The 24,724-nt window shown below is 37.5% G+C and overlaps 1 protein-coding gene and 1 long non-coding RNA gene across 4 annotated transcripts in view; one reads left to right on the top strand and one right to left on the bottom strand.

Annotated features, from left to right (window-relative positions):
• Nucleotides 1-24,724, top strand: part of TTBK2 (tau tubulin kinase 2) — a 197,845-nt gene that overhangs the window by 149,129 nt on the left and 23,992 nt on the right. For all 3 annotated transcript variants that reach the window (XM_036923691.2, XM_057488748.1, XM_057488749.1), the window contains 4 exons: nt 7,695-7,760; nt 12,224-12,316; nt 13,681-13,806; nt 19,965-20,122. In XM_036923691.2, the coding sequence (XP_036779586.2) occupies nt 7,695-7,760; nt 12,224-12,316; nt 13,681-13,806; nt 19,965-20,122 (443 nt within the window). The remainder of the gene's footprint in view (nt 1-7,694; nt 7,761-12,223; nt 12,317-13,680; nt 13,807-19,964; nt 20,123-24,724) is intronic.
• LOC130679577 (uncharacterized) overlaps nt 12,323-24,724 on the bottom strand; it is a 37,558-nt gene continuing 25,156 nt past the window's right edge. The window contains exons 2-3 of the long non-coding RNA XR_008992583.1: nt 13,599-13,693; nt 12,323-12,785 (exon numbers count right to left, since the gene is read on the bottom strand). This is a non-coding gene — a long non-coding RNA (uncharacterized LOC130679577). The remainder of the gene's footprint in view (nt 12,786-13,598; nt 13,694-24,724) is intronic.

Below are 24,724 nucleotides of genomic sequence, written 5' to 3'. Positions count from 1 at the left end.
TTCTTGGGTTCTGTGAGTCTGCTGCCATTTTGTTCCTTCAGCTTTTGCTTTGTTCTTATACTCCACAGATGAGTGAAATCATTTGATACTTGTCTTTTTGTGCCTGGCTTATTTCCCTGAGCATAATACCCTCTAGCTCCATCCATGTTGTTGCAAATGGTAGGATTTGTTTTCTTCTTATGGCTGAATAATATTCCATTGTGTATATGTGGTTTTGGTATTAGAGTGATGCTGGCTTCATGGAATGAGTTTGGAAGTATTCCCTCCTCTTCTATTTTTTGGAAAACTTTTAGGAGAATGGGTAATAGGTCTTAACTAAATGTTTGATGAAATTCAGCAGTGAAGCCATCTGGTTCAAGGGTTTTGTTCTTAGGTAATTTTTTGATTACTGATTCAATTCCTTGCTGGTAATTGGTCTGTTTAGATTTTCTGTTTCTTCCTTGGTCAGTCTTGGAAGGTTGTATTTTTCTAGATACTTGTCCATTTCTTCTAGGTTATACAGCTTGTATAGATTTTCAAAACATTCTCTAATGATTCTTTGTATTTCTGTGGTGTCCGTCGTGATTTTTCCTTTCATTTCTGATTCTGTTTATGTGTGAGGATTGTCTTTTTCTCTTAATAAGTCTGGGTAGGGGTTTATCTATTTTGTTTCTTTTCTCAAAGAACCAGCTGTTTGTTTCATTGATTTTTTTCTATTGTTTTATTCTTCTCAATTTTATTTGTTTCTTCTATGATCTTTATTGTGTCCCTCCTTCTGCTGACTTTGAGCCTCAGTTGTTCTTCTTTTTCCAGTTTCAATAACTGTGAATTTAGACTATTCATTAGGGATTGTTCTTCCTTCTTTAAATAGGCCTGGATTGCTATATACTTTCTTCTTAATACTGCCTTCGCTGCGTCCCACAGAAGTTGGGGCTTTGTGCTGTTGTTGTCATTTGTTTTCATATATTGATTGATCTCTGTTTTAACTCGGTCATTGATCCATTGATTATTTAGGAGCATGTTGTTAAGCCTCCATGTGTTTGTGAGCCTTTTTGTTTTCTTTGTACAATTTATTTATAATTTTATACCTTTGTGTTCTGAGATGTTGGTTGGTAGAATTTAAATCCTTTTCAGTTTACTGAGGCTCTTTTTGTGGCTTAGTATGTGGTCTATTCTGGAAAATATTCCCTGTGCACTTGAGAAGAATGTGTATTATGCTGCTTTTGGGTGTAGAGTTCTGTAGATGTCTGTTAATTCCATCTGTTCTAGTGTGTTGTTCAGTGCCTCTGTGTCCTTACTTATTTTCTGTCTGGTTGATCTTTCCTTTGGAGTGAATGGTGTGTTGAAGTCTCCTAAAATAAATGCACTACATTCTATTTCCTCCTTTAACTCTGTTAGTATTTGTTTCACATATGTCTGTGCTCTTGTGTTCAGTGCAAAGATATTTATAATGGTTATATCCTCTTGTTGGACCTTCCCCTTTGTCATTATGTAATGTCCTTCTTTATCTATTGTTACTTTCTTTGTTTTGAAGTCTATTTTGTCTGATATAAGTACTGCAACACCTGCTTTTTTCTCCCTGTTGTTTGCATGAAATATCTTTTTCCATCCCTTCATTTTTAGTCTGTGTATGTCTTTGTGTTTGAGGTGAGTCTCTTGTAAGCAGCATATAGATATGTCTTGCTTTTTTATCCATTCTAGTACTGTTTCTTTTGATTGGTGCATTCAGTTTATTTACATTTGGGATGATTATTGATAGATATGTACTCACTGCCATTGCAGGGTTTGGATTTGTGGTTACCAAAGGTTCAAGGGTAGCTTCTTTATTAACCGTCTAACTTTAACTCACTTATTACGCTATTATAAACACAGTCTGATGATTCTTTATTTCTCTCCCTTCTTATTCTTCCTTCTCCACTCTTTATATATTAGGTGTTTTATTCTGTACTCTTTTGTGTTTCCTTTGACTTCTTTTGTGGATAGTTGATTTTTTTTTTTGCCTTTAGTTAGTATTTGGTTGGTCTGCTATCTTTGCTATGGTTTTATTTTCTCTGATGACATCTATTTAGCCTTAGGAGTGCTCCCATCTAGAGCACTCCCTTGAAAATACCCTGTAGAGTTTTTTTGTGGGATGCAAATTCCCTCAACTTTTCCTTATCTGGAAATTGTTTAATCCCTCTTTCAAATTTAAGTGATCATCTTGCTGGATACAGTATCCTTGGTTCAAGGCCCTTCTGTTTCATTGCATTAAATATATCATGCCATTCTCTTCTGGCCTGTAAGGTTTCTGTTGAAAAGTCTGATGATAGCCTGATGGGTTTTCCTTTGTAGGTGACCTTTTTTCTCTCTCTGGCTGCCTTTAATACCCTGTCCTTGTCTTTGATCTTTGCCATTTTTATTATTATATGTCTTGGCATTGTCCTCCTTGGGTTCCTTGTGTTGGGAGATCTGTAGGCTTCCATGGTCTGAGAGACTATTTCCTCAGCTTGGGGAAGTTTTCAGCAATTATTTTTTCAAAGACACTTCTACCCCTTTTTTTCTCTCTTCTTCTGGTACCCCTATAATGTGAATATTGTTTCATTTGAATTGGTCACACAGTTCTCTTAATATTCTTTCCTTCCTAGGGATCCTTTTATCCCTCTCTGCCTCAGCTTCTCTGTATTCCTGTTCCCTAATTTCTGTTCCACTAACAGTCTCTTGTACCTCATCCAGTCTGTTCTTAAGTCTTTCTATTGATTGTATCATTTCTGTTAATCTCCCTCCAGATTTCCTCCCTTAGCTCTTGCATATTTCTCTGCAGGTCTGTCAGCATGGTTATGACTTTCACTTTGAATTCTTTTTCAGGAAGATTGGTTATATCTATCTTGCCAGGCCCTCTTTCTGAGATTGTTTTAGTTATTCTTGACTGGGCCAAAGTCTTCTACCTTTTCATGGTGATAGAAATTGTCGCATGCAGGTGGTGCATGTGTCAGCTGGTAGAACAAAGTCCTTTCCTGCGTGCTGGTCACCTTGCTCTTCTCCGCTGCCTGTGCCAGTTACCCGCACACCAGGAGCAGTCTCTGGGTTAGTCTCCTGAGCTGCTGTGGATGGGGCAGCCCTGTGGATAGCCTAGGGCACTGCGGCATTTGCAGACATACTAGGTGTGTTCTCCTGAGAGAACGGCACCCCTTCGGCCTTCCAGACCTTGCCCCAGGTTCCTCTGCCTGTGTGGGGCAGCTGCATGCTGGGGCAGCCTCTGGGTCTGGCCCAGTTAGCTGTGCTCTGGGAGCAGACTGTGTGGTTGCTGTGGGCGGTGCTGCTCCACAGTGGTGACGGGTCAGCCAGTTTGCTTGCAGTGACAGCAGGCGGGAGTGAACAGCAGGCTGCTCCTCACTGTGAGTGGCTTCTGTGCTGCCACCCAGGGGGTTAGGGCACCTGAAGTTCCTTAGATTCCTAGCCTGCTGGGCTGAGTGTGCCAGGATGCTTTTGTCCACCTGTTAAGCCCTCGTTCCTTTAAGACTTTTAAAGCACCAGCTTTTCTTTTGTCCCAGGAGAGCCAGATGTGGGGACCTGCTTGCAGTCTCCATCTCAGATTTTACTTCTGTTTCTCTAATATCCAGTACACCATGCAATGTGTGTCTGTGCTCCCCTTGCAGATTACTAGGGCTGGTTATTTAGCAGTCCTGTGCTTCCACTCTCTCCCCACTCTTGACTCTTTTCCTCCCGCCGGTGAGCTGGGATGGGGGGAGTGTTCGGGTCCCGCCGGGTCACGGCTTTGTATCTAACACTTTTCCATGAGATGTTGAGTTCTCACCGATATAGATGTAACCTGGCTGGTGTACTGTATCTTCTATTCACTCTTTTAGGGATAGTTGTATTTGCTGTATTTTCAAAAATATATATGGTTTTGGGAGGAGTTTTCTGCTGCCCTACTCACACCGCCATCTTGAGTAATCTCCCTTTAAGACTTTTAAAGTGACTGCTTTTCTTTTGTCCCAGGGCAGCTGGCTGTGGGAACCTGTTCACAGTCTCAATCTCTGACCTTGCTTTTGTCCTCCTCCAGTATCCAGTGCACCATGCAGTGTGTGTCTGTGCTCCCAGGGCAGACCACCAGGGCTGGTTATTTAGCAGTCCTGTGCTTCCACTCCCTCCCCACTCTGATTCCCTTCCTCCTGCCGGTGAGCTGGGGTGGGGAGAGTGCTCGGATCCTGCTGGGTCACGGGTTTGTATCCTACCCTTTTCTGTCAGATGTTGGGATTTCACATATGTAGCCTGGCTCGTGTTCTGTATCTTCCGGTCACTCTTAGGAATAGTTGTTCATTGTATTTTCAAAATATATATGGTTTTCGGAGGAGATTTCTGCCACCCTACTCACACTGCCATCTTGAGAATCCTGGCTGAGTTGTGTTTTCTGCATTATGTAGATGGCTGAATTCTCCTTACCTGGTATTATTCTTTTGATGAGCCATATCAAGATCTCTCTACATAGATGATCCCTCTTTACCTCTATCTCAACCTTCCCATGGAGAACTAAGGTCAGAGCCAGGCCAGAGGTACTCTTAACTGGAAATATTTTCCTGGGCTTGTCTTGGCTATAATCCATCAAGGGTAAGGCTAGGTGCCCAAGTAACCATGGACTATGCTGCAGAGTGTGGTAATAGGCCAGGAGATTTTCACCTTGACAGTTTTGGAATGAAAGTAACTGGGCAAAATTATATGCTACAAAATTTTTTTTCATTAAGGAAGGCTCTGGTCAGTTAATGTATAAAAGCATAACCTGTGAAATGTTTTTAGTGAAAAGGGTTGATAATAGGCTTTCATAGATCGTCGTACACAATTTTTGAAAACTCTCTGACTTCAAAGTTTCATCATCCAAACTGAGAATATTAGATATTTCTGTTAGTCATGCTGCCTTAGGGAAATACTGAGATCTACTGACTATGATTGTCAATGAATGGCAGCTAAGAGAATAAAGTGCATTTAAATAGATTGCAGAAACTTCATTACGGAGACTTGTCATTAAATTCAAAGAGTATTTTAAAAATAGTCAAATCTTAAAACCAAAAAGGAATAATTAAAGGGGAAGAGAAATTTCTTGAAGAAATAAAATACATAGACAAGGAATTTGAATAGATTAGACACAGATTACAAAAATCAACAAATGGAGGAATCTTAATGCTGTATGACCAAAATGATTCTCATAACTGAAGATTTTTAAAATAGCATTTATTATAGCCTTTTTCTGACTACGAAAGTAATGTTATTTGAGGATAATTTAAAATTACCAAGTAAACAAGTGTGTATTTTTTTCTGACACAACAACAATATTATACCCAGCAGTATAACTCCTTTCAGTTCCAGTGTGTGTATGTGCAGGGGGGCTGGGGAGGAGTCTTCCCACATTCACACCACTGAGCAATTCTTGAACACTGGGGTGTCCAAGAACTCAACTCAATTCTGATGCTGTCTGCCCAGAGACATCACTGGATTCCCCAGGTTAAGGGCTCCGCCCTGTAGGACTGTCCTCCACCCCCAACTCCAGATGCCAGTCACAAGCCCCAGGCAGTTACCTGTGCTTCTGACCAACTGATGTGTAGCTCCAGAAGAAGTGTGATCCCAGAGTGGGGCAAATAAACCGGTGTGACCGAAATCAGTCTAAGGAAAGGCTAGACTGGGAGAAACCCATTTATTGCTCACAGTGAGGCCCAGCTGTGTTCTACCCCTCTGGCCACTGCTCTCTCCCTGTCTCTCCTGCCACAGTGCACACCCACCTCACTGCCCACCCCTTCCAGGAGAAACTCTGAGGGCGGATCCCTAGAGACTAACAGGTGCCAGACCCATTACTCAACAGAGGGGAGGAAAGAATAGCCTCTCTCCATCCCTTGTCCCAGAAGCTGCAGGAAGAAACGCCTATTGATATGTAAATGGACTAAGGCCAGACTAGAGGTTCTGGAAATACTGCAGCTTTACCCACAAGGCTACAAATTGGAGGTTCCCACAACCTGTTAACCTTGGGTTGGATAATTTGTTAGAGCGGCTCACAAAACTCAGGAATACATTTGTTTACCAGTTTAATAAAGGATACCTTAAGGGATACAAATTAACAGCCAGATGAAGAGAGAGACATAGGGCAAGATCCCAAAAAAAAGGAGTCTCTATTCTCGTGGAGCTTGGGGCCTGGCTCATTGGCACGTGGGAGCATTCTAGTTCCCCAAGTGTGGAAGCTCTCCAACAGAGAGGCAAGGTAGACCCAAGAGAACCTGTGCTCTTCTCAGGGGTTTTTGTGGGGGCTGCATTGCATAGTCGTGAGTGACTAAATCACTGGCCATTGACTGATTCAACCTCCAGCCCCTGCCCTTGGGTGGGATCCAAAAGTCTCTCATTGACAAGACACCCATCTCACTTTTAAGTCTCTGAAGTGTTTTCAGGAGCTGTGGATGAAAGACCAGATATATTGAGGAATATATATTTGGTCATCTGAATGACCAAAGTATTATAACTCATTATATCACACAAGTCTACTAATAAAAATTATTGGCTCTGATCATTTTCAAGTTTGTCAATTTTCATAGTGAGCTATAGTGCCATTCATAAATATTTAGGGTACTAACTTGATCCTTGTGAAGCAGTAGAATGGAGACTACAATTTTCAGTCAGGAAACCTTGGTTGATTCCTTGTTTTATCACCTACTAATTCTGTGTCCTCAAACAAATTAACTTACCTCTCAGAACTTGTTTTAATGTCTGTAAAACCAGGACAAAGACCCTGCCATCACAGAGGTCATATTCCAATGGACAAAGACAGGCAACAATAAAAAAAAGTAAAAAATATAATTAAAATTAATTTTAGGTAGTGAAAAGTGTAATGAGAAAAAAACGCAGAGCAAAAGAAGAGAGTGGCATTGCAGGGGCAGGTAGTATTGTAGTTGAGGATGATTAAGGAATATTTCTCTGAGGAAAGACATTTGAGCAGAGGGCTTACTATGGAGTAGAACAGCTAGCCTTTGGAGGCATGCAAAGAGATGGCATTCCAGCAGGAGAAAAGAGCAAGTGCAAAGTCAAACTAGAAAATTGGTCATAGGAGAAACCACAAGTAAATCCCTTTTTGAATGAGGCCAGTGCCAGATCATTGATGGTCTTGTAGGCCAAGTAAGGAGAGTGTGGCCCATTCCAGTTGAGCTCTGTGAGAACTGGGTTCATATATTACTCATGTTTGGATTTATTCCCAGTACCCTTGACAATAAGTACTCAATAACTTGAATTTATGACTATATGAATTGCATAGATAGAGAGGAAAACAATTGCCACCATCTTTGAATTGAGTTTGGATGAAATAGCCAAGACATAAAGAGGTTGCATCTTGGATTACTTAGAGATTCCGCATAGTATTAATATACTTATTTGTAAGCAGAGACTGAATATTAATGTATGTGCTATTATGCTTGGCATGATTCTGGGTGTATATGAAAGCATTTAATGTTTTCTAAATGCAGAGTTTGTCATAAGTGCCACTTTGTTAAAATTTAGGTAGGAAAATGGGACTCATTGATACCTACAATGTTAGCAATTTTTTAAACACGTTTTAGAGATTGTCTCTAATTTCTATAATTTCACAATAAAGTGCTTATTGTGACAGTAATACATAAGTTTCTCCCATCTACTTCATGGGCTCAAGTATGCTGAATCTTTTGCTATTTGAAGCTCATTTGATTATTCTTTGCTTTGTTATGTTGTAGCCTCGAACTGTGGCAGGCTTTCGAGGGACAGTTCGTTATGCATCAGTCAATGCTCATCGGAACAGGGTAGGTATCTGAACTATAGTCATATCTGTATAAGCATGCTGGTAGCTTGAATCAGACTGACTTCTTTATATTAGAGTACATGTGTGGAAAATGCTTAGAGCAGAGGGAAAGTTGTGTTAGTAATACTAACACATGGTAAGTAGTATAGGGGATAGTAGATGTCTGCAGCTGCATAGAAAACAAAATTTGATTTTTTAGAAAAAATATAGCTAAGTATATATGGGGAATCTTGTGTCCTTAATTAGGTGTAAATATTAACAAATTTAACGTAGAATTCTGAAGAAATTAAACATCTATGTTCTATTTCAAGAAGCTTTTTTGGGAATATCATACTACCAATATCTAATGAAATGTAGAGGTCATCATTTTATCTGTAATATACATCTAATCTTTGATACCCCTCTCCATTAATCCTTTTGTTTTCATGAAGCTCTCAAGTACAGAAAACTTAAAAATTTTCATCTTTGTTAATTATACCCTTCCTCTTGGGTTAAATTTTTTAAATTTCTATTCTTTTTACTTTGTTCCTTTTTTTCCTCATCCTGAATCTTAATTATGAATACAAAAGGTATTTTATGGATTATCAATCTTTGAACTTGTTTGGATGGAATTGAGAAATTTAACAAGTGACTGACTCCATGATAAAATAAAGAGAAATCTTTTCCTGATATTTGGTTACCTTATTCTTATTCTCTGAAGCCGAAATTGCTTTAACGAAATTTGACCAAGGATAAATACAATAGGAAGAGTATGCTGTGGGTTTTATAGGCTATGCTCTGGTTAATTTGGTTTCTTATGATGTGATATAAATTGAAAAAAGGGAAATATTTTTATCAGTGTGTAGCACTCTGCCAAACATCTTAGCTCATTTGGTTTGATTCAGTTTTGCTTTATTTTATGATGTCCAGTCAATTATTCTGCCTTGAAAAGAAAGCACTCTTATTTTTCAGATAGTCTTAAAAAATTTTAGAAGTGGAGGCTTCTAATTAATTCTATGAAAGAATAATGTCAACATTAGAATCTTTGAAATATGATATTTTTTTTAGATGAGCATAAATATTTTTAGAGATCATAGTTGCTATATAGGATTGCCAATATAGCTACTAGGAAGAGATTAGTTATTTTTATTTTTTTAAATTTGAAGAGTAGAGATTTCTTCTAAAAGCCTTTCAAAATAGAGTGCTCTACTCTGTAACCTGCTTACTACTTGTTATTCATCTAACTTTGGTAGAGAAATTTGACAGTGTATAGCAGTGGTTCATCCCCTTATTTTCTGCCCCCAGCACACCTGAGCAGTGGAATGCTTTACAGGAACACAGCTTCACAACAATGATTGTCAGTTTGTGGTAACACAAGATTGCAGCTGGTGGAAACTTTAGAGGTGCTTGTCTAATTTAAAAGATTTTTCCAGATAATTCTAATATACTTTCTTCCATATTCACTGATCCTGATTTGATCATTTATAAATGTAACACACTCCATGGGTATTTTTTTGTACCTTAATCTTAAACTTTTAACATGAGTAATTCCCAAACAATAAAAGGACTTTTCAGAACATTTGAACTGTTCACTTCATTTCATTGTTGTCTTGCATTTTAGTCCTTTGTTAGTATTTGCTTTATCTCAATACTTTGAGAAAATTACTTGACTTTCTTCTGGTTCTGTGGTTGCTATTGAGGAGATCTTTCTGCATTTAAATGTTACTTTATATTTAAATTGACATTTTTCTTTGGCTACTTTTAATACCTTCTGTCATTGGTGTCCTGAAGATATTCAAATGTGCCTAGTGTAGATGTCTTTATATTTATTCTGTTTGGGATTTGTTGTGCTTCCTAAACCTGAATGTTCATGTCTTTCATTGATTCTGGAAAATTCGCAGATATTACTTCTTTAAATATTGCCCCTTTCCCTTTTTCTCTGTACCTTTCCTCATCTCCAAATTGATGTGTGTTAGACTTTCTTCCATGCCTCTTAAATTCACTCTTTGTCTTTGTGTTACATTCTAGATAGTTTCTTCAGATTTCTCTTCCAGTTCATTAATTCTTTTTTTCAGCTGTGTTTTGAACCTGTCCATTGAATTTTAATTTTTATAGTTGTGCTTTTTATTTCTAGATGTTCTTTTAGGTCCTTTTTCAAAACTCATGGGTCTTCTAAGTTTTTTGGATGGAATATGGTTCCTTTCTCATAATTTTGATAACATTTTTTGTTTAACCATTTTAAACAGGGGAGGGGTAAAATATGTGAAAGGGATAGAAAGGCATAAAATTTCAATCATAATATAAATTAGTCATAGGGATGAAAGTACAGCATAGAGAATATAGCCAATGATTCTGTAACATCGTTCTATGTTGACAGATAGTAACTACACTAGTTGGGGTAAGGATTTAATAGTGTATATAACTGTTGAATCACTATGTTGTATACTTGAAACCAGTATAATATTGTGTATCAACTATACTTCAATAAAAAAATTAAAAATAAACACATTTTAAACAGTCTTATTTCATATTCTATATCCTATAATTCCACTTTTGAAATTGTTGGATATCTAACTCTATTTATAGTTTCTCTTGATATTAGCTATGGTAGCCCAATCCTAATATATTTTATAATTTCAAGTAATGAGCTTATATTTGTTGGAGCTTAATCTATAGGACTTCTATGAGGTCTGGATTTAAGGATGCTTTTATCTCAAGAGCATTTTCATTTGTATATGTCATTATTGCATGACAGGATCACCAGAAAACAATTTCTGGGCTAAGTTTCCCACACCGTGCAAGCAGTATAATTTTTTTGTTTTATATTTGAAATGTACAATCAAGTTTTACATAGTAAGTCCTCAAATTCCACAAATGTATCAAATCACATTTTATAATACCAGTTGTCAATATTTATTTAGAATTTAAATTTATTAAGTACTTTTTAAAGCTATATACAAATTTTAGATAAAACTTTTGTTCATTTAGTGAGAATAGAAACAAATTCCTTCTCAACTTTTACTCTTAGGGTATGTTTCACAAGCAGTATACATTTAAATGCCAAATCTGATTGAGGGGCAGACCTGTGCTAACAAAATCTCAGGACAAATTTTTAACCATTTACTTTATTTGTCTCTTGATAGTGGCTACATTATACAGAAAACAATTATTTACAGAAAAAGATTCCATTTTGCAATTATATGATGTGCATACCAAATTTTGTACTAATGGTAGCCTTGTGAGGGTCCTTGTAATGTGAGGCCCAGGGTTGGGAGAGAGTGTTTCAGTTACACCAGTTAGGATGGCTACCATCCAAAAGACAACAAATGTTGGCGAGGATGTGGAGAAAGGGGGACCCTCCTACACTGCTGGTGGGAATGTAAATTAGTTCAACTATTGTGGAAAGCAGTATGGAGGTTCCTCAAAAAACTAAAAATAGAAATACCATTTGACCCAGGAATTCCACTCCTAGGAATTTACCCTAAGAAGGCAGCAGCCCAGTTTCAAAAAGACATATGCACCCCTATGTTTATTGTACCATTTACAATAGCCAAGAAATGGAAGCAACCTAAGTGTCCATCAGTAGATGAATGGATAAAGAAGATGTGGTACATATACACAATGGAATATTATTCAGCCATAAGAAGAAAAAAAATCCCACCATTTGCAACAACATGGATGGAGCTAGAGGGTACTATGCTCAGTGAAATAAGCCAGGCGGAGAAAGACAAGTATCAAATGATGGACTAACAGTTACCAAAGGGAAAGGGACTGGGGAGGATGGGTGGGAAGGGAGGGATAAGGGGAAAAAGGGGGCATTATTATTAGCACAGCACATATAATGTAGGGGCAGGGCACAGGGAAGGCAGTATAACCAGAGAAGACAAGTAGTGATTCTATAGCCTCTTACTACATTGATGGACAGTGTCTGTAATGGGGTATGAGTGGGGACTTGATAATGTGGGGAATCTGGTAACCATAATGTTGCTCATGTACATTAATGATGCAAAGAAAACCCACAGCACTAGATTTACCATTTTAACCATGCTTAAGTGTACAGTTCATTGGTGTATTGTATAAATATTTCATTATGCAGTGGATTTCTAGAACTTACTCATTTTGCAACACTGAAACTCTATACCCATTAAACACTAATTCCTCCTCCTTTGCCTCAGCCTTTGACAAGCTCCAGTCCCTTAATTCTTTATGAAGTCATGTATTAATGGGCTGTTAATTATATTATTTCCAACATTTCTTGGTTTTGGGCTGTTCCTTGTATCAAAAAGTTTTTTAGTATATCTGTTCTGCCATTTAGATTGCTATATTGCTATGTAGATACACACATATATTTAGTAGATAATTTTATGTAAATACATTAAAATTTTTAAGCCTAATAAGATGAAACAATGATTAAACCTTAGACAATGTAATGTACTCACTGCAGGTGGCAATGTAATGTGATTGAATTCTGTTTTGCTTATGAAGGAAATGGGAAGACATGATGACCTTTGGTCCTTATTCTACATGTTGGTGGAGTTTGTGGTTGGTCAGCTGCCTTGGAGAAAAATAAAAGACAAGGTAATTTTGGAAATTAAGTAGGTGTTCCCATACCCAAATCTAATGTTGTCTGGGGTTTCCCCACACATACCAGGCAGTTCTCAGACACCAGCAGGGTGTCTGTCACTATCCACCCAGAGATAACATCAGATTCCACAGGTTAAGGGTTCCATCCTACAATGCTGCACTCCTACTGCCCCATTTCAGACACCACTTGCAAGGCCCAAGCTGTTACCCATGTCACTCAGCTACAGACTGGAGATTCCAGTGACCGCCTCCTCAGGTTCAATTATTTGTTAGAGCAGCTCACAGAAGTCAGGGAAACACATTTACCAGTTTATTAAAGGATATGATAAAGGATATGAAACAGCAGCAAGATGAAAAAATATATAGGGCAAGGTCCTCAACAGTGGAGCCTCTGTACTCGTGGAACTTGAGGTCTGGCTTGGTGGCATGTGGAAGTGTCTGTTTCCCCAAGCATGGAAGCTCTCTGAAAATAAGGCCCGAAAAGATATTCTCTTGTTTTATTATGGAGGCATCATTATATATTAATGATTGGTTAAGTCATTGGCCACTGGCTGATTTAATTGCCAGGCCCTCTCCCCTTCCTAAAGGTTGGGGGGTTATTGAGGAGGGACTGAAATCACATGATTGGTCCTCCTGGCTTCCAACCCTCACCCTTGGGTGGGATACAAAATTTGCCTTTTTAGATAACAAGACACCCATTTTACCTTTATAGCTCTGAAGCATTTTTAGGAACTGTGGATAAGGACCAAATATGTATCTGCATTATATTGCAGAAATGGAATTGGAAATGTCAGTTTTTGTAGGGGAAGGAATAAAAATTTCTCTTGGGTAGGCATTTTAGTTCAGTTATTTACCTATAAGAATTATAATTTATAGCACATTCATTATATCCCAATAAGTATATTTTCCTATGAACTGGTATTAGAGATCTAACCAGTGTTCTGACTTTTTCTGTATACATGGAGAATAGATACTAATGTAATCACTTCTGATTTGATTTCTAGCCCTCCCTCTTGGCTAGTTCTCTGTTTTTCTTTCTTAAAAGTCAATTAAGTTTTAAACTCTAAATATATGTGTTAATAAAGAAAAGTAGACCAGATTTAAGATCAACTCATTTTATGGGGGGAGCTATCACTTCACTGATGCAGAACTCTGTTACCCTTTTGGTTCTGCTTACAGTTTTCCCCCCTTTAATGCAGTGTGCATTAAGCTGTTAGTAAGAGCTCAGTTCTTGCTTTATAGTTAATTATCCACTATCTGATTCCCCAGTACATACCCTTGAGACTGTTACTGAGAGGCTCTTAATGTATAGCTGCCAAGAGAAATTCACTTTGGTTCCTTTTCTCTTTTCTTCCCAGGAGCAAGTAGGATCTATTAAGGAGAGATATGAGCACAGGCTTATGTTGAAACATCTCCCTCCAGAATTCAGCATCTTTCTGGACCACATCTCCTCTTTGGATTATTTTACAAAACCAGACTACCAGGTAATGATGTTTGTGAGTTCCGTGGGCTAATTCTTCTCTCTTGTTTAGTCTCTCTTTTCACCCACTGTAGCTTTGTGAGTGCTGTAAATGAGTATGGGAGGTCCCTAGAATAATACTATTTCAGTACATCTTGAGAAATGTGGTGAAATTAACTGATGATGTTTCTGTGTTTCCTCCCTTTGGGATGAACATACTTCGTTACAGTTTTAGATTTGTTCATAATTTAATGCATTTTACTGTTCATGCTGTGATTCATCTGGTGTAGAGAATTACTGGCAGTTCAGATTATGTAAATCCTGTAGCTAATTTGTTGACCAGAAGGAGATGTCCAACTAGGTAGTGTATCCATTGAGGGCATGAGAGCTGCATATTATATGTTAATATGCTATGGGACAACCGTCAGTGAAGTTATTGGCTCCATTTAGTCTGTGGTCAGTGAATCATTTCCTTAGAGCATCAGTTAATGAGGCCTTATAAGGACTGACTAGCTTTACCACAAATTGCATCCCTAATCCCAAAGTGCTGTATTTCAAAAGATTCTATTGCTGTCAGGGAGAACTTTGTCAGAGCTAAATGCAGAATAATCACTACCACTGAAAACAAATGAAGCCACATATAGATTAAAAATAATAATATATTAGTGTATCATTTTATCTACAAAGATAAAATACAGACTACTTCCTGTTAATAGAAGTTTTACATTGTTAATTGTTGTTAGTGTTGCCCAGTTGAAAGACTGTCTACAGCATAATGAATTCATTCACATATAGTACCTATTTCTGTGTGAAACTGCAGCTTTTGTGTAAGATATAAATAGGATATAAAGCAGAGAGGTAACATACAACCTTGGGTCCTTAGTGACTTTAAGTGGGTGTGCTGCTTGTCTTCTTTCCTATATGGCTATTTGCAGTATCAACTACATGGACTGTCTAAAAAATAAAGAAAAGACATTGTATTGAGATGCTCTGGAATATGTTCTTAAATTTTCATTATGTATGTATTTTCTGAATAGCAGCGAGTTCACATCACTTGCAATAAAATAATGAAATTATATCTGTAAGACTAGATTCCGGAGGAACTGGAAAATGTTTCAACTTTCCCATCTTGGGTGCTGATAATTTCTTATTGACAAAGTTTTTATGGGAGAATAAAAATTTAGCACAGCAGAAAACTTTTGATCACATTCTCTGCTTAGTTATGTCTAAAATCTAAAGAAGACTGTCATATTCACCAACTAAAGTTTGAACTTAGACCTGTAATTTAAGTCAACAAATCATTGTTCTCAGGTTTTTCATTTAAACATTTTCTTAGGGCTCCTCTTTGTTTCTGTCACTTAATAACAAAATATAGTAATTTTCCTATTTTTGGAAGTGTAAGAGCAGGTGTAACACTTTTTTTGTTTCACAGAGTTCATAAATAATCTGGTTCTTTCTTGCTCTCTGACCTGTCATAATCAGCGAATGGGAGCAGCAGGCAGATGGACAGGAGAAAGATAATTGGGGAAAAGATGTTGGTGTTAAGTGACTGGTGTGTTCTGATTACTAGTATCATGATGTCATGTTCCAAAAAGATCTGAGCTTTGCAGCTTCTGTCTTTTGCTTCCCTTGCAGCTTCAGTGCTGTGGTTTTTATTTTGAAAAAACTTACCTTGAATGCTTTTGTGAACTAATACTGTCCATTTAGTTAATTTTACAGTTTGGAATTTGTTCCTGAATTTGAGTTTAACTATAATCTTTCAAAATTTAAATTCCTTGTTGGACAAGTGTAGTGAAAAACAACAACAATGAACCTCCTCCAGCAACAAGCAGAATACACACCAGTGCTCAGTGTGACTGCCTCCCAGCTACATCAAGGGTCAAAAATAAAACTGTCTCCAACTGTATGTTCTGACCCAACACCAAAGCATCAAAGTGTTAAACAATGTTGTTTTACAAAGCCAAAGCTACTTTCACTTTGAATATCTGTGTTCTACAAATCTTTAAAAATCAGAATTTCTTGCCAGAAAACATTATTATCTAACAAGTTGCAAAAGGCCAACACCTTGTCCAGTAACCTACTAGGGCTCAGTCTGCCAGCAGGTGTAGACCTAGGGAGAAGAGCTGTTTTGCTTTCTACCAGGAATCTTTTATGCATTTCTCAATTAGAATAAAAGCTGACACTTAACTTTTGGAAAGAGCTATGATGTTTTGGGAAATTACATCCAAGCTTATCACTACTTAGTGTGTATGTGTAAGTCTGTCTTCCCAGCTGGCTTTTAAATCCTGGAGGTACAACAATATCTTATTTTATTTTTTTATCCCACACTGTCCTGGCAATGTGCCTGACACTTAAATTTTCAACAAATGTTAGGAAAATTGAATTGAATCTTAGTTTGCCTAATAGCTCCTACTCAGGAAATAGAAGAAAAATCAGCTCAATACTATTTTCTGTGTAATATCAGAATTATAGCCAAGATTAAAGCAGATATTATATTATGACTATTGTTTTTATTATTAGGTTCTGAAAAAGCATAGCAACTGTAAGAGACCAAAAAGTGCTGGGCCATGAATCTCTTTAGGTGATAAAATTGCACACATGCCTGTACAGATACACGAGTGCATGTGAAACTGGTGAAATTCGATTGTGGGTTGTACAAATATTCTTTTCCTGGCTTGATATTGTACTCTAGTTACTTGGTATGTTACCATTGAGGCAAACTGGTTGAAAGGGACTTCTCTATACTATTTTTGCAATATTCTATAAATCTTCAATTATTTCAAATTAAAAGTTAAAAAAAATGTTGGGCCAACATTCAGAAATGTAGGTAGAGGTAAAAATACTGTCTTCTTGTTGCCACCTTATAATTTAAATAAATCCTTTTAAAGTGTTTTGAGAAAGAAAAACATCTCTGAAGGGTGTCAAAGAAAATCTTAACATTGAATTCGACCACAGGAGTTCACCTGCAGGTGATACTATTATTAGTTAATGAAAAACTAAGACAGTAAATTCAGATCGGATAAAGAAGAACCCTTGGGGGCACAAAAAATCTCAGTAGTAATATAAGTTGGTCACAGGGATAGTAGTACAGCAAGGAGAATATGGTCAGTGATTCTGTAACATCTTCCTATACTGACAGATAGTAACCACACTAGAGGGGATGAGGATTTAATAATATGGGTAACTGTTGAACTACAGTGTTGTATATTTGAAAACAATATAAGATTATATATCAGTGACACTTAAATTTTAAAAATCTAGGTATCACTAAAGATGTTATCAAACTAAAAGAAAAAGGAACTCTTGGTACCTTTACACATTATTGTCACAATAATGACACAAAGCAATGTCACAATAATATGATGCTGCTTCAGGCATATGGGCTCCACTCTTCAGGAAGCATGCATCTTGCTTTGTGAGAACCTCTGAGAACCTCGATTTCCAGAGTCAAGAGAGACTAAGGCCTGCCCCTTCGGTTCCCCTTTGATGGGTCTCAATCCATCTTCCTTTCCTCCCTTGTGTTTTCTACAGCCCTCTGCATGTGACAGTTTGGGGAAGTCTAAGCTAGAACATGGGTAACTTACATCAACAAAAACATGACCAAAATGAAAATTCGCAGGTTTGATAACTATGCCATTTCCATTTCCTTTTTATTTTTTAAGTTTCCTTTTCTGCATGTATTGTTTTTTTCTTTGAGACTTAAAGGTAGGGTCATGTGAATCTTTTAGTATTTATTATTACAAATAAACATTTGCTCTTGAAATGTTTAGAATAGCTATGTAAAGGTTCTTAAACCACAGTTCCAATATGGGTTTTTTCCCCCCATACCACTAAGCATTCCTCTGACACCAGGTGGGTATCCTGTAGTTTCAACTCAGTTTTACATGATTTAGCTGGAGATACATAGCTTCAAATGCCAGTTGCAAGTCCTGGTTATCATCTGTACTTCCCCAACTGGCTATAAATAAGATTCCCATGGACCCCTTCCTTGGGTTTGATTAATTTGCTAGAGTGGCTCACAGGACTCAGGAAACAAGTCTTCTCACTAGGTGATTTAGTGTTTTTTTTACTGAGGATGTAGCTCAGGACAGCCAGGTGGAAGAGATGGTGTAGGGTGAGGTACAGAGAAAGGGTATGGGGCTTCCATGCCCTCTCTTGAGGACACCTTTCAGCACCTCCACCTGTCACCTACCCGGAAGCTCTCTGAACCCTGTCCTTTGGGGTTTTTATGGAGGCTTCATTTCATAGGTATGACTGACTAGATCATTGATCATTGGTGATTGATTCAACCTCAAGCCACTCTCCCCTCCCCTAGAGGTCAGTGAGGTAGGACTGAAAGTTCCAACCCTCTAATCACATGGTTGGTTCTTCTGGTGACCAGCCTCTGTTCTTGGGTGCTTCCTAAAAGTCACTTCATTAACAAAAACCCAGCATGGTGGAAAGGGGCTTGTTAGGAATACAAGACATCCATTTCAATCTTATGGCTCTGAAGTGATTCCAGGAACTGTGGGCAGAGGCCGAATATAACAAAAGATGCTCCCATTGCTCTTGCCTCTCAGGAAGTTCCAAGGGTTTTCAGTGCTGTGAGTTAGGAACCATGGACAAAGGCCAAATATATAAGAAAAATGTATTTTGGTCATCTGAATGACCAAGTATATATTTCTTACAAACATGACATCACATTATTATATATAAGGCATTGTGTTAGTTCGAGTGATGAGCAAGGTCACCGTGTACTGGCCTCTTGGAGTTCACAGTCTGGGTAGAAGAGAAATCAATTAATAATCAGAAATAACTATACATCTAAAACTGATAGCATTTGACCATCTTCTTGTTTAGGTGGTTTCTTTACTTGGCATCTAGAACCCTGCATATTTGGTGTTCCTACCTCATTGGCCACTCTTGGTTTCCCTTGTTGAGTCCTCTTTTTCCCATCTAAGTGTTGGAGTGCCATAGGCCTTAGCCCTTGGACCTCTTTGCTACCTACTTAATCTCCTTAGGTTATATCATCCAGCCCTATATCTTTAAATAATACTTATTAATATCTATATGCTGATAACATATATATTAAATTTGTATCTGTTTTCCCTATTCCTCTCTGAACTCCATACTCACTGGTTTTCATCTCAGTAAATGGCACCACCATTTATCCAGTGGTTCTGAAATCTAAATTAGTCTTTATTCTTTTGTATTCTCCAAGCTTTCATCTAATCAATTAGCAGTATCTGTTGCTACAGATCATGTCCAAATCCTACCACTTCTTACCACCTCCACTGTTATGCTAGTTCAACTGACAGGAGGCTCCTATTGGTCATCTGTTCCTAGGACCCTTATCCCCATCCCCTGTGTATGGTATCTATTCTACACTCACAGCCAGAGTAATCTTTTTAAAGCTTAAAACAAACCTTTGCAAAACCATTCAATACAGAAGTGCTAATTTGGGGTCTCGGGCAGGAAGTCTCTGAGAATACTAACAGAGTAAGTGAAATGAAGAGGAGAGAATACAGCCGTCATCATAAAACTGAAAATGGTGGTCAGAAAGTATGTACAGGAAATACTTTAATAGTATAGGAAGGTCTTTGTGAGATCTTTCTCAGGATCACATCAGATTTTAAAATTTAAAGGCAAAAAAATGAAATTTTGTATAATATAAATCAAATAACAGGGCAGCTTTCTTTGGGACACACAAACACACACACAGTTTAAGAATTTTTCAAACCCACAAAAAAATTGGAAGAAAGCACACTGAATGTCTAAATACCACTTAATCTGGACATACCAGTTGTTAACACTGTTCATTCAAGTCGAACCATATAAAAATGCTCCTTTTTGACAAAAAAAGAAATCACAATAGATGTTGAAATGGAGTAGATACATACACCACATGTTTCCTTTGACCAAAGCATCTGCAAGTAGGTATTAGATATGTTGCTTCATTATGTATCTTCCAAGAACAAACACATTCTCCTACATAACTACAAATCAGTACTTCAACTGTGAAAAGTCAACATTAATTCAATATCATCATCCACATACAGTTGACACTCCCCTATTTGTACCATCAGGCTTTAAAAAAAAAGTCCTACTACAAAACTAATTTACATGTCTGCAGTGCTTTCTCTTGGAGAATAAAGTGCCTTTGTTAACTGTTATCTTACTCTAATTTTTTTCTTTGTGGTTTAGCTTCTTACATCCGTGTTTGACAACAGTATCAAGACCTTTGGAGTAATTGAGAGTGACCCTTTTGACTGGGAGAAGACTGGAAATGATGGCTCCCTAACCACCACCACTACGTCCACCACTCCTCAGCTGCACACCCGCCTGACCCCGGCAGCCATCGGGTATGTCCTAAACAGACCATTTAGCAAAACCATGCCTTTCCTGGATGAGTATTAGCAGAAATGTCTTTTATTTCACCCAGATTCCTGAGATATCATAGGGGAAAGCCTGTGGATTTCCTTGTAACAGTGCTCTTAAATATGCCTTTGTTTGGACTACTTTTCTCAGAAAGTACTTACAGATGTAATCATACTGTGAAGTGGTTGCTTAGAGCTTGTGTGACTCGTTGATGTCAGATTTACAGTGAATTTTCTTCAAAATGAGAAGGGGCATCTGTTGCATTTACTTCTAGAGAACATACAGGACCCTGGAAAGAATGAACTAGTTACATCTAACTATACTGCGCTTAAGTTTAGTGGGAACAGTGCAAGTAGTTTGTTCCTCTTAAGAAAGTGATGTAATTTTCAAAGTGTATTAAGAACAGGTTATGGTGTATTTCCAGTTTCTTGGTTTTTTGTTTTTGTTTCTAATGTTTTCTTCTTTGCATGTGTTTAATACTTTTTTTCCTTGTCTTTTTTTCTGACTCATTTTTTGCCTACGCTGGTTGCTTTAAACTGTTGAACTTTTAAAAAGAGATAAATAGGGATAATCATCATATAATGTGAGCTAATTGGGACATTTTATCAGTAATCTATTGCTTTGATTTTATATTAAAAGGTGAGATCACTAGATCTTTCTGACTCCAAAAAGCTTACATGGACTCATGGAACTGGAGTGATATACCTAATTAGCTAGTTTAAGAGTTTTTAAATGTGGGACTCTGACTAGCTACATCAGAATCACTACAGATGTTTGTTTAAAATATCTGTTTGTGGGACCCACCCCAGATCTGCTAATCAGAATGTGTAGGGTTCCAACACCAAAGTTCCTATCCATCGAATGTTTTTCTTGCTTAGCTGAGTTTGGGACCCAATTAACTAGTCTAGTCACCCCATTTTACAAATGAGGAAATAATCCTAACATGAAGTGAATTATCCCACTTCAGGTAAATATTAGTAACAGAGCTAGAGCCCATTCTAGAAATTTCATCTCTTGTTTTAGAGCTTTTGTCCTCCTTCTCCTTTGATTGTTTTTGAAAGTAGATAAATCTCAGACTTGCAAAACTCCAGGTGATAAGACTTCAGGGTAGCTGAAGTCAATGTGAAAGCAGTTTAAGATCCCATATTTCAGTGTTTCCTCCTAAAATAAGACAGAATTACAAGAAAAGAAAAATAAAACTTCACAAAAACTGTTCTCAGCATAATTTGAAGACAGAGGATACCCAGACTTCAACATAACTCCTAAGTAAAAAGAGAAAAAACAAAACACCAAGTCCTTGTGCAGTATCTTTGATGTTCCTGCCTCACCCAAACCTGCCATGAGGCTTTGTAAAAGCAGATCAGTTAAAACTGTAAGGAAGAGGAGAATTAGCAATGGGACTTAAGTTTGATATAAAACCAGTACCAGAAAGACAAAGCCCATCCTAAGAATTAAAATACAAAAAAGTGTCCAAGTAATCAGATCATAAACTACAGGGTAATAAAAATATGGATGATTTAAAACACATAGTTTCTGGGGAAGAAAAAAGACAATAAAGAAGGGAGAAGCCTCCTTTGTCTGTTGAATGATGAAGGAAAGAACATGTATCTTATTAGGTCCAATCAGGAGAGAGAACAGGGAAAGATGGTGCAAAGAATTATTACCTGTACCATGGAATCGGTGCAATACAGGATTGGTTCTTAAGTACAACTGTAGAGAACACAGGAATAGCAAATATAAAGTGCAGCTCCTGCTCTTAGGGCTGATATTAAGCATCAGCCCCCATCCCAGGGCTGAAGTCCTGCCCTTGTTGGAGAGGGTATGTCCATTGCTCATTGGATGGCAGGGAAGTCACTTTGATGCCTCACTAGTAGAGTCTGGTGAAATTCTGCCCTCTGTGGTGCCAGAGAAGGCTCTCTACTGGAGGTGTCTCACTGGAGCTGATCTGCTGTGGAACTTCCCATAGTGGGGATTGCTCAATGAAGCTGTTGTTTGCTGCGCCCTGTGTTCTGCTGGAGATGGGCACTGAAGATGCTGGAGGCTGCAGGAGCCTTGCTCTGGGGGCAGCCACATGTGCTGGGCAAGCTTGCCAAGCTGCCCTTGGGATGTGAAGCAAAACATTTTCCCCCTGCAGTGTCTCTCCAGTGCCATCTACTGACAAAGCTCCATTGCTAGCAGGCAAATGAAGATACTTAAAGGCTCAGATCCACTTTCACAGAACACACAAAAAGGATGAATTTGGATCTGAAAGGCAGTAAATCAATAATTGCAGAGGGGCAAAAGGGAAATAAAATTTAGTATCAACAAAAAAAGAGAACTATAAAGTCAGAGGACACACACTGTCTCTCTGACCACAAAAACAAATAAAAAACCACTAACTATTTGGATTGTGGTATATTGACAGGCAGCACCAATTAAACTAGAAATCTTATAAAACACTCCAGTGCTACAAAAGTGAACAAGAAAAATATTTTAAAGATTCATAAAGTGTAATTGCAAAAAACCAGAAAAGAAAATCTAATATATATTAAATAGGGAAATTTCCTCTCAGAAAAAGAAGAAAAATGCAAGATAAAAATCCAAATAGAATTAAATATATTCATGCATTTAAGGATATTGAAAACCACCTTGAATCAGAAATCTAAAAACTAACACAGAAATAGACCCCAAAAGAGGTAGGGGAGAGGATGAAGGAGAGAAAAAGGAAAAGAGGGAGAGGAAGAACTAAAGTAAGAGTTAATTAGACTCAGGAAAGAAATGGAAGAAAATGATGTCTCAGCATTGAATAAATTACAAAGTGTACAAAGGAAAATACACGCAAATGAAAATGAAAGGGCATTGAATAAAGTCAGGGGGAAGAAGCCCCAAGAGAATGAAAATAAAATAATCATTTAAAAAGTCTAGAGAGAAAGCAATGCAAATGGAAGGCAAACAGAGAAGGACTAGCATTCATATTGGCAGAGTCCCTGAAGGAGAAAAACAAAACGATACCAATTAAAACTGAGAAATGCAATAGCAGAAGGTTAAATAAGAAAATGGGATAAGAGCAATTAAAAAGGTATATATCCAAAGGTGACGATTAAAATGAAAAAGCATACCTCAAATGCCAAAAAAAAAGTTTATAAATTAAACTGCAAAGAATACCCATCTTGTAGAGAAAGAAAAATAGCAGATATAAAAAAATACACAGAATTATAAGATGCTGTTACTTTCTGAGACCAGACATATCAGTCATAGCAATAAATGTGCATGGTCTTAATTAACTCCTCTATTAAAAGAAAAAATATTTGCAGTTTGGTTTACATATATATATATGTATATGTAAACCAAACTGCGTATGCTACATACAAGAGCCACACCTTGAAAAAAAGGTGTTTTAGGAAAGGATGGACAAAGATATACAAGAAAAGTGGGATGCTAAGGAAAGAAAAATGATCCTGATATCAGAAATGTAGAATTCAAGCCAAAAAAACATTTAGAGTTACAAAGCAAGAAGGGCACTTTTTAATGCTAAGTGCCACAGTACACAGTTAGTATTTATATATATTTACTCACCGGAACTACATAGTCACCTTCAGGAAGCAGCAGCTGTAGGAGATTCAAGGAAGCATACACAGAAACATACCAGTAATTGGAGATTTTAATATATAACTCAGGACAAGACAGATCAAGTGAACAGAGAACAAGAAAAAAAAAGAAAAACAACATGACCGATAAGGCAGATCTTATGCATTTTTTTCAAACTCTACCCTGATTATAGAGATTGCACCTTCTTCTCAAAAGCCCCTGGAACATTCATAAAAATTGATGAGTTATTAGGTCACTAAGAAGGTCTCACATACAAGTAGTTCCATAAAGCTATCTGATCACACTTCAACAGAACTAGAAATTACTAACAAAAGCAAAAATATCAAAGGTTCTTCCACCTGGAAACTTAAAAACCTCCTATTCATCTACTCGTGGTTAAAAGGGAAAATGCAAACTCAAGTTATAGGAAAATAATGATAATTAAAATACTACTATCAGACTGTGGGGGATAAAGTTAAGGCCAAGATCAGAGGAAAATTGATGGCATTAGACAAGGAAGTACATAATGTCAATAATGTACTGATGGCATTAATGCTGATAATCTGATTAAGGTGCTGGTAGCTGTAAAGTTACTAGTTTTCCCTTTGTAAATAATTAGTATCTTGTGAGAAGCTGTTTTGAGATTTTTCAAGTAAACTTGTTTTCATCACACTTTTGCCACTAATTTTAGTATGCATCAGTGAATCTTGTCTTTAAAGTTTTGGCCCACAAGCCTACCATTTACAGTGTGGCCCTTTAAGAAAAAATTTGCTGACCTTGGAATTAACCTCTGTTAACAGTTGATATGGTAGAATACCTGCAAAGCCCTAGAGAAGCAATGTTAAACAGACAACTGGCAATTTCTTAGTAGAGGGGAAAAGTAAGTTCAAGAGAAGGTTAAGAAGAGGCTTTAGATCAGGAGTCAGCAAACCTTATCTATGAAGGGACAGATAGATATTGTTGAGCTCTCCTGTCTCCTACCCTATTGCTGCCATTATACTTCCACAGCAGCCGCAGAC

The sequence above is a fragment of the Manis pentadactyla genome, chromosome 11 (genome assembly GCF_030020395.1).
Source record: "Manis pentadactyla isolate mManPen7 chromosome 11, mManPen7.hap1, whole genome shotgun sequence".
Taxonomy (NCBI): Eukaryota; Metazoa; Chordata; class Mammalia; order Pholidota; family Manidae; genus Manis; species Manis pentadactyla.
Note: the sequence above shows the minus strand (reverse complement) of the source record. Positions and strands in the feature narration are given on the sequence as shown.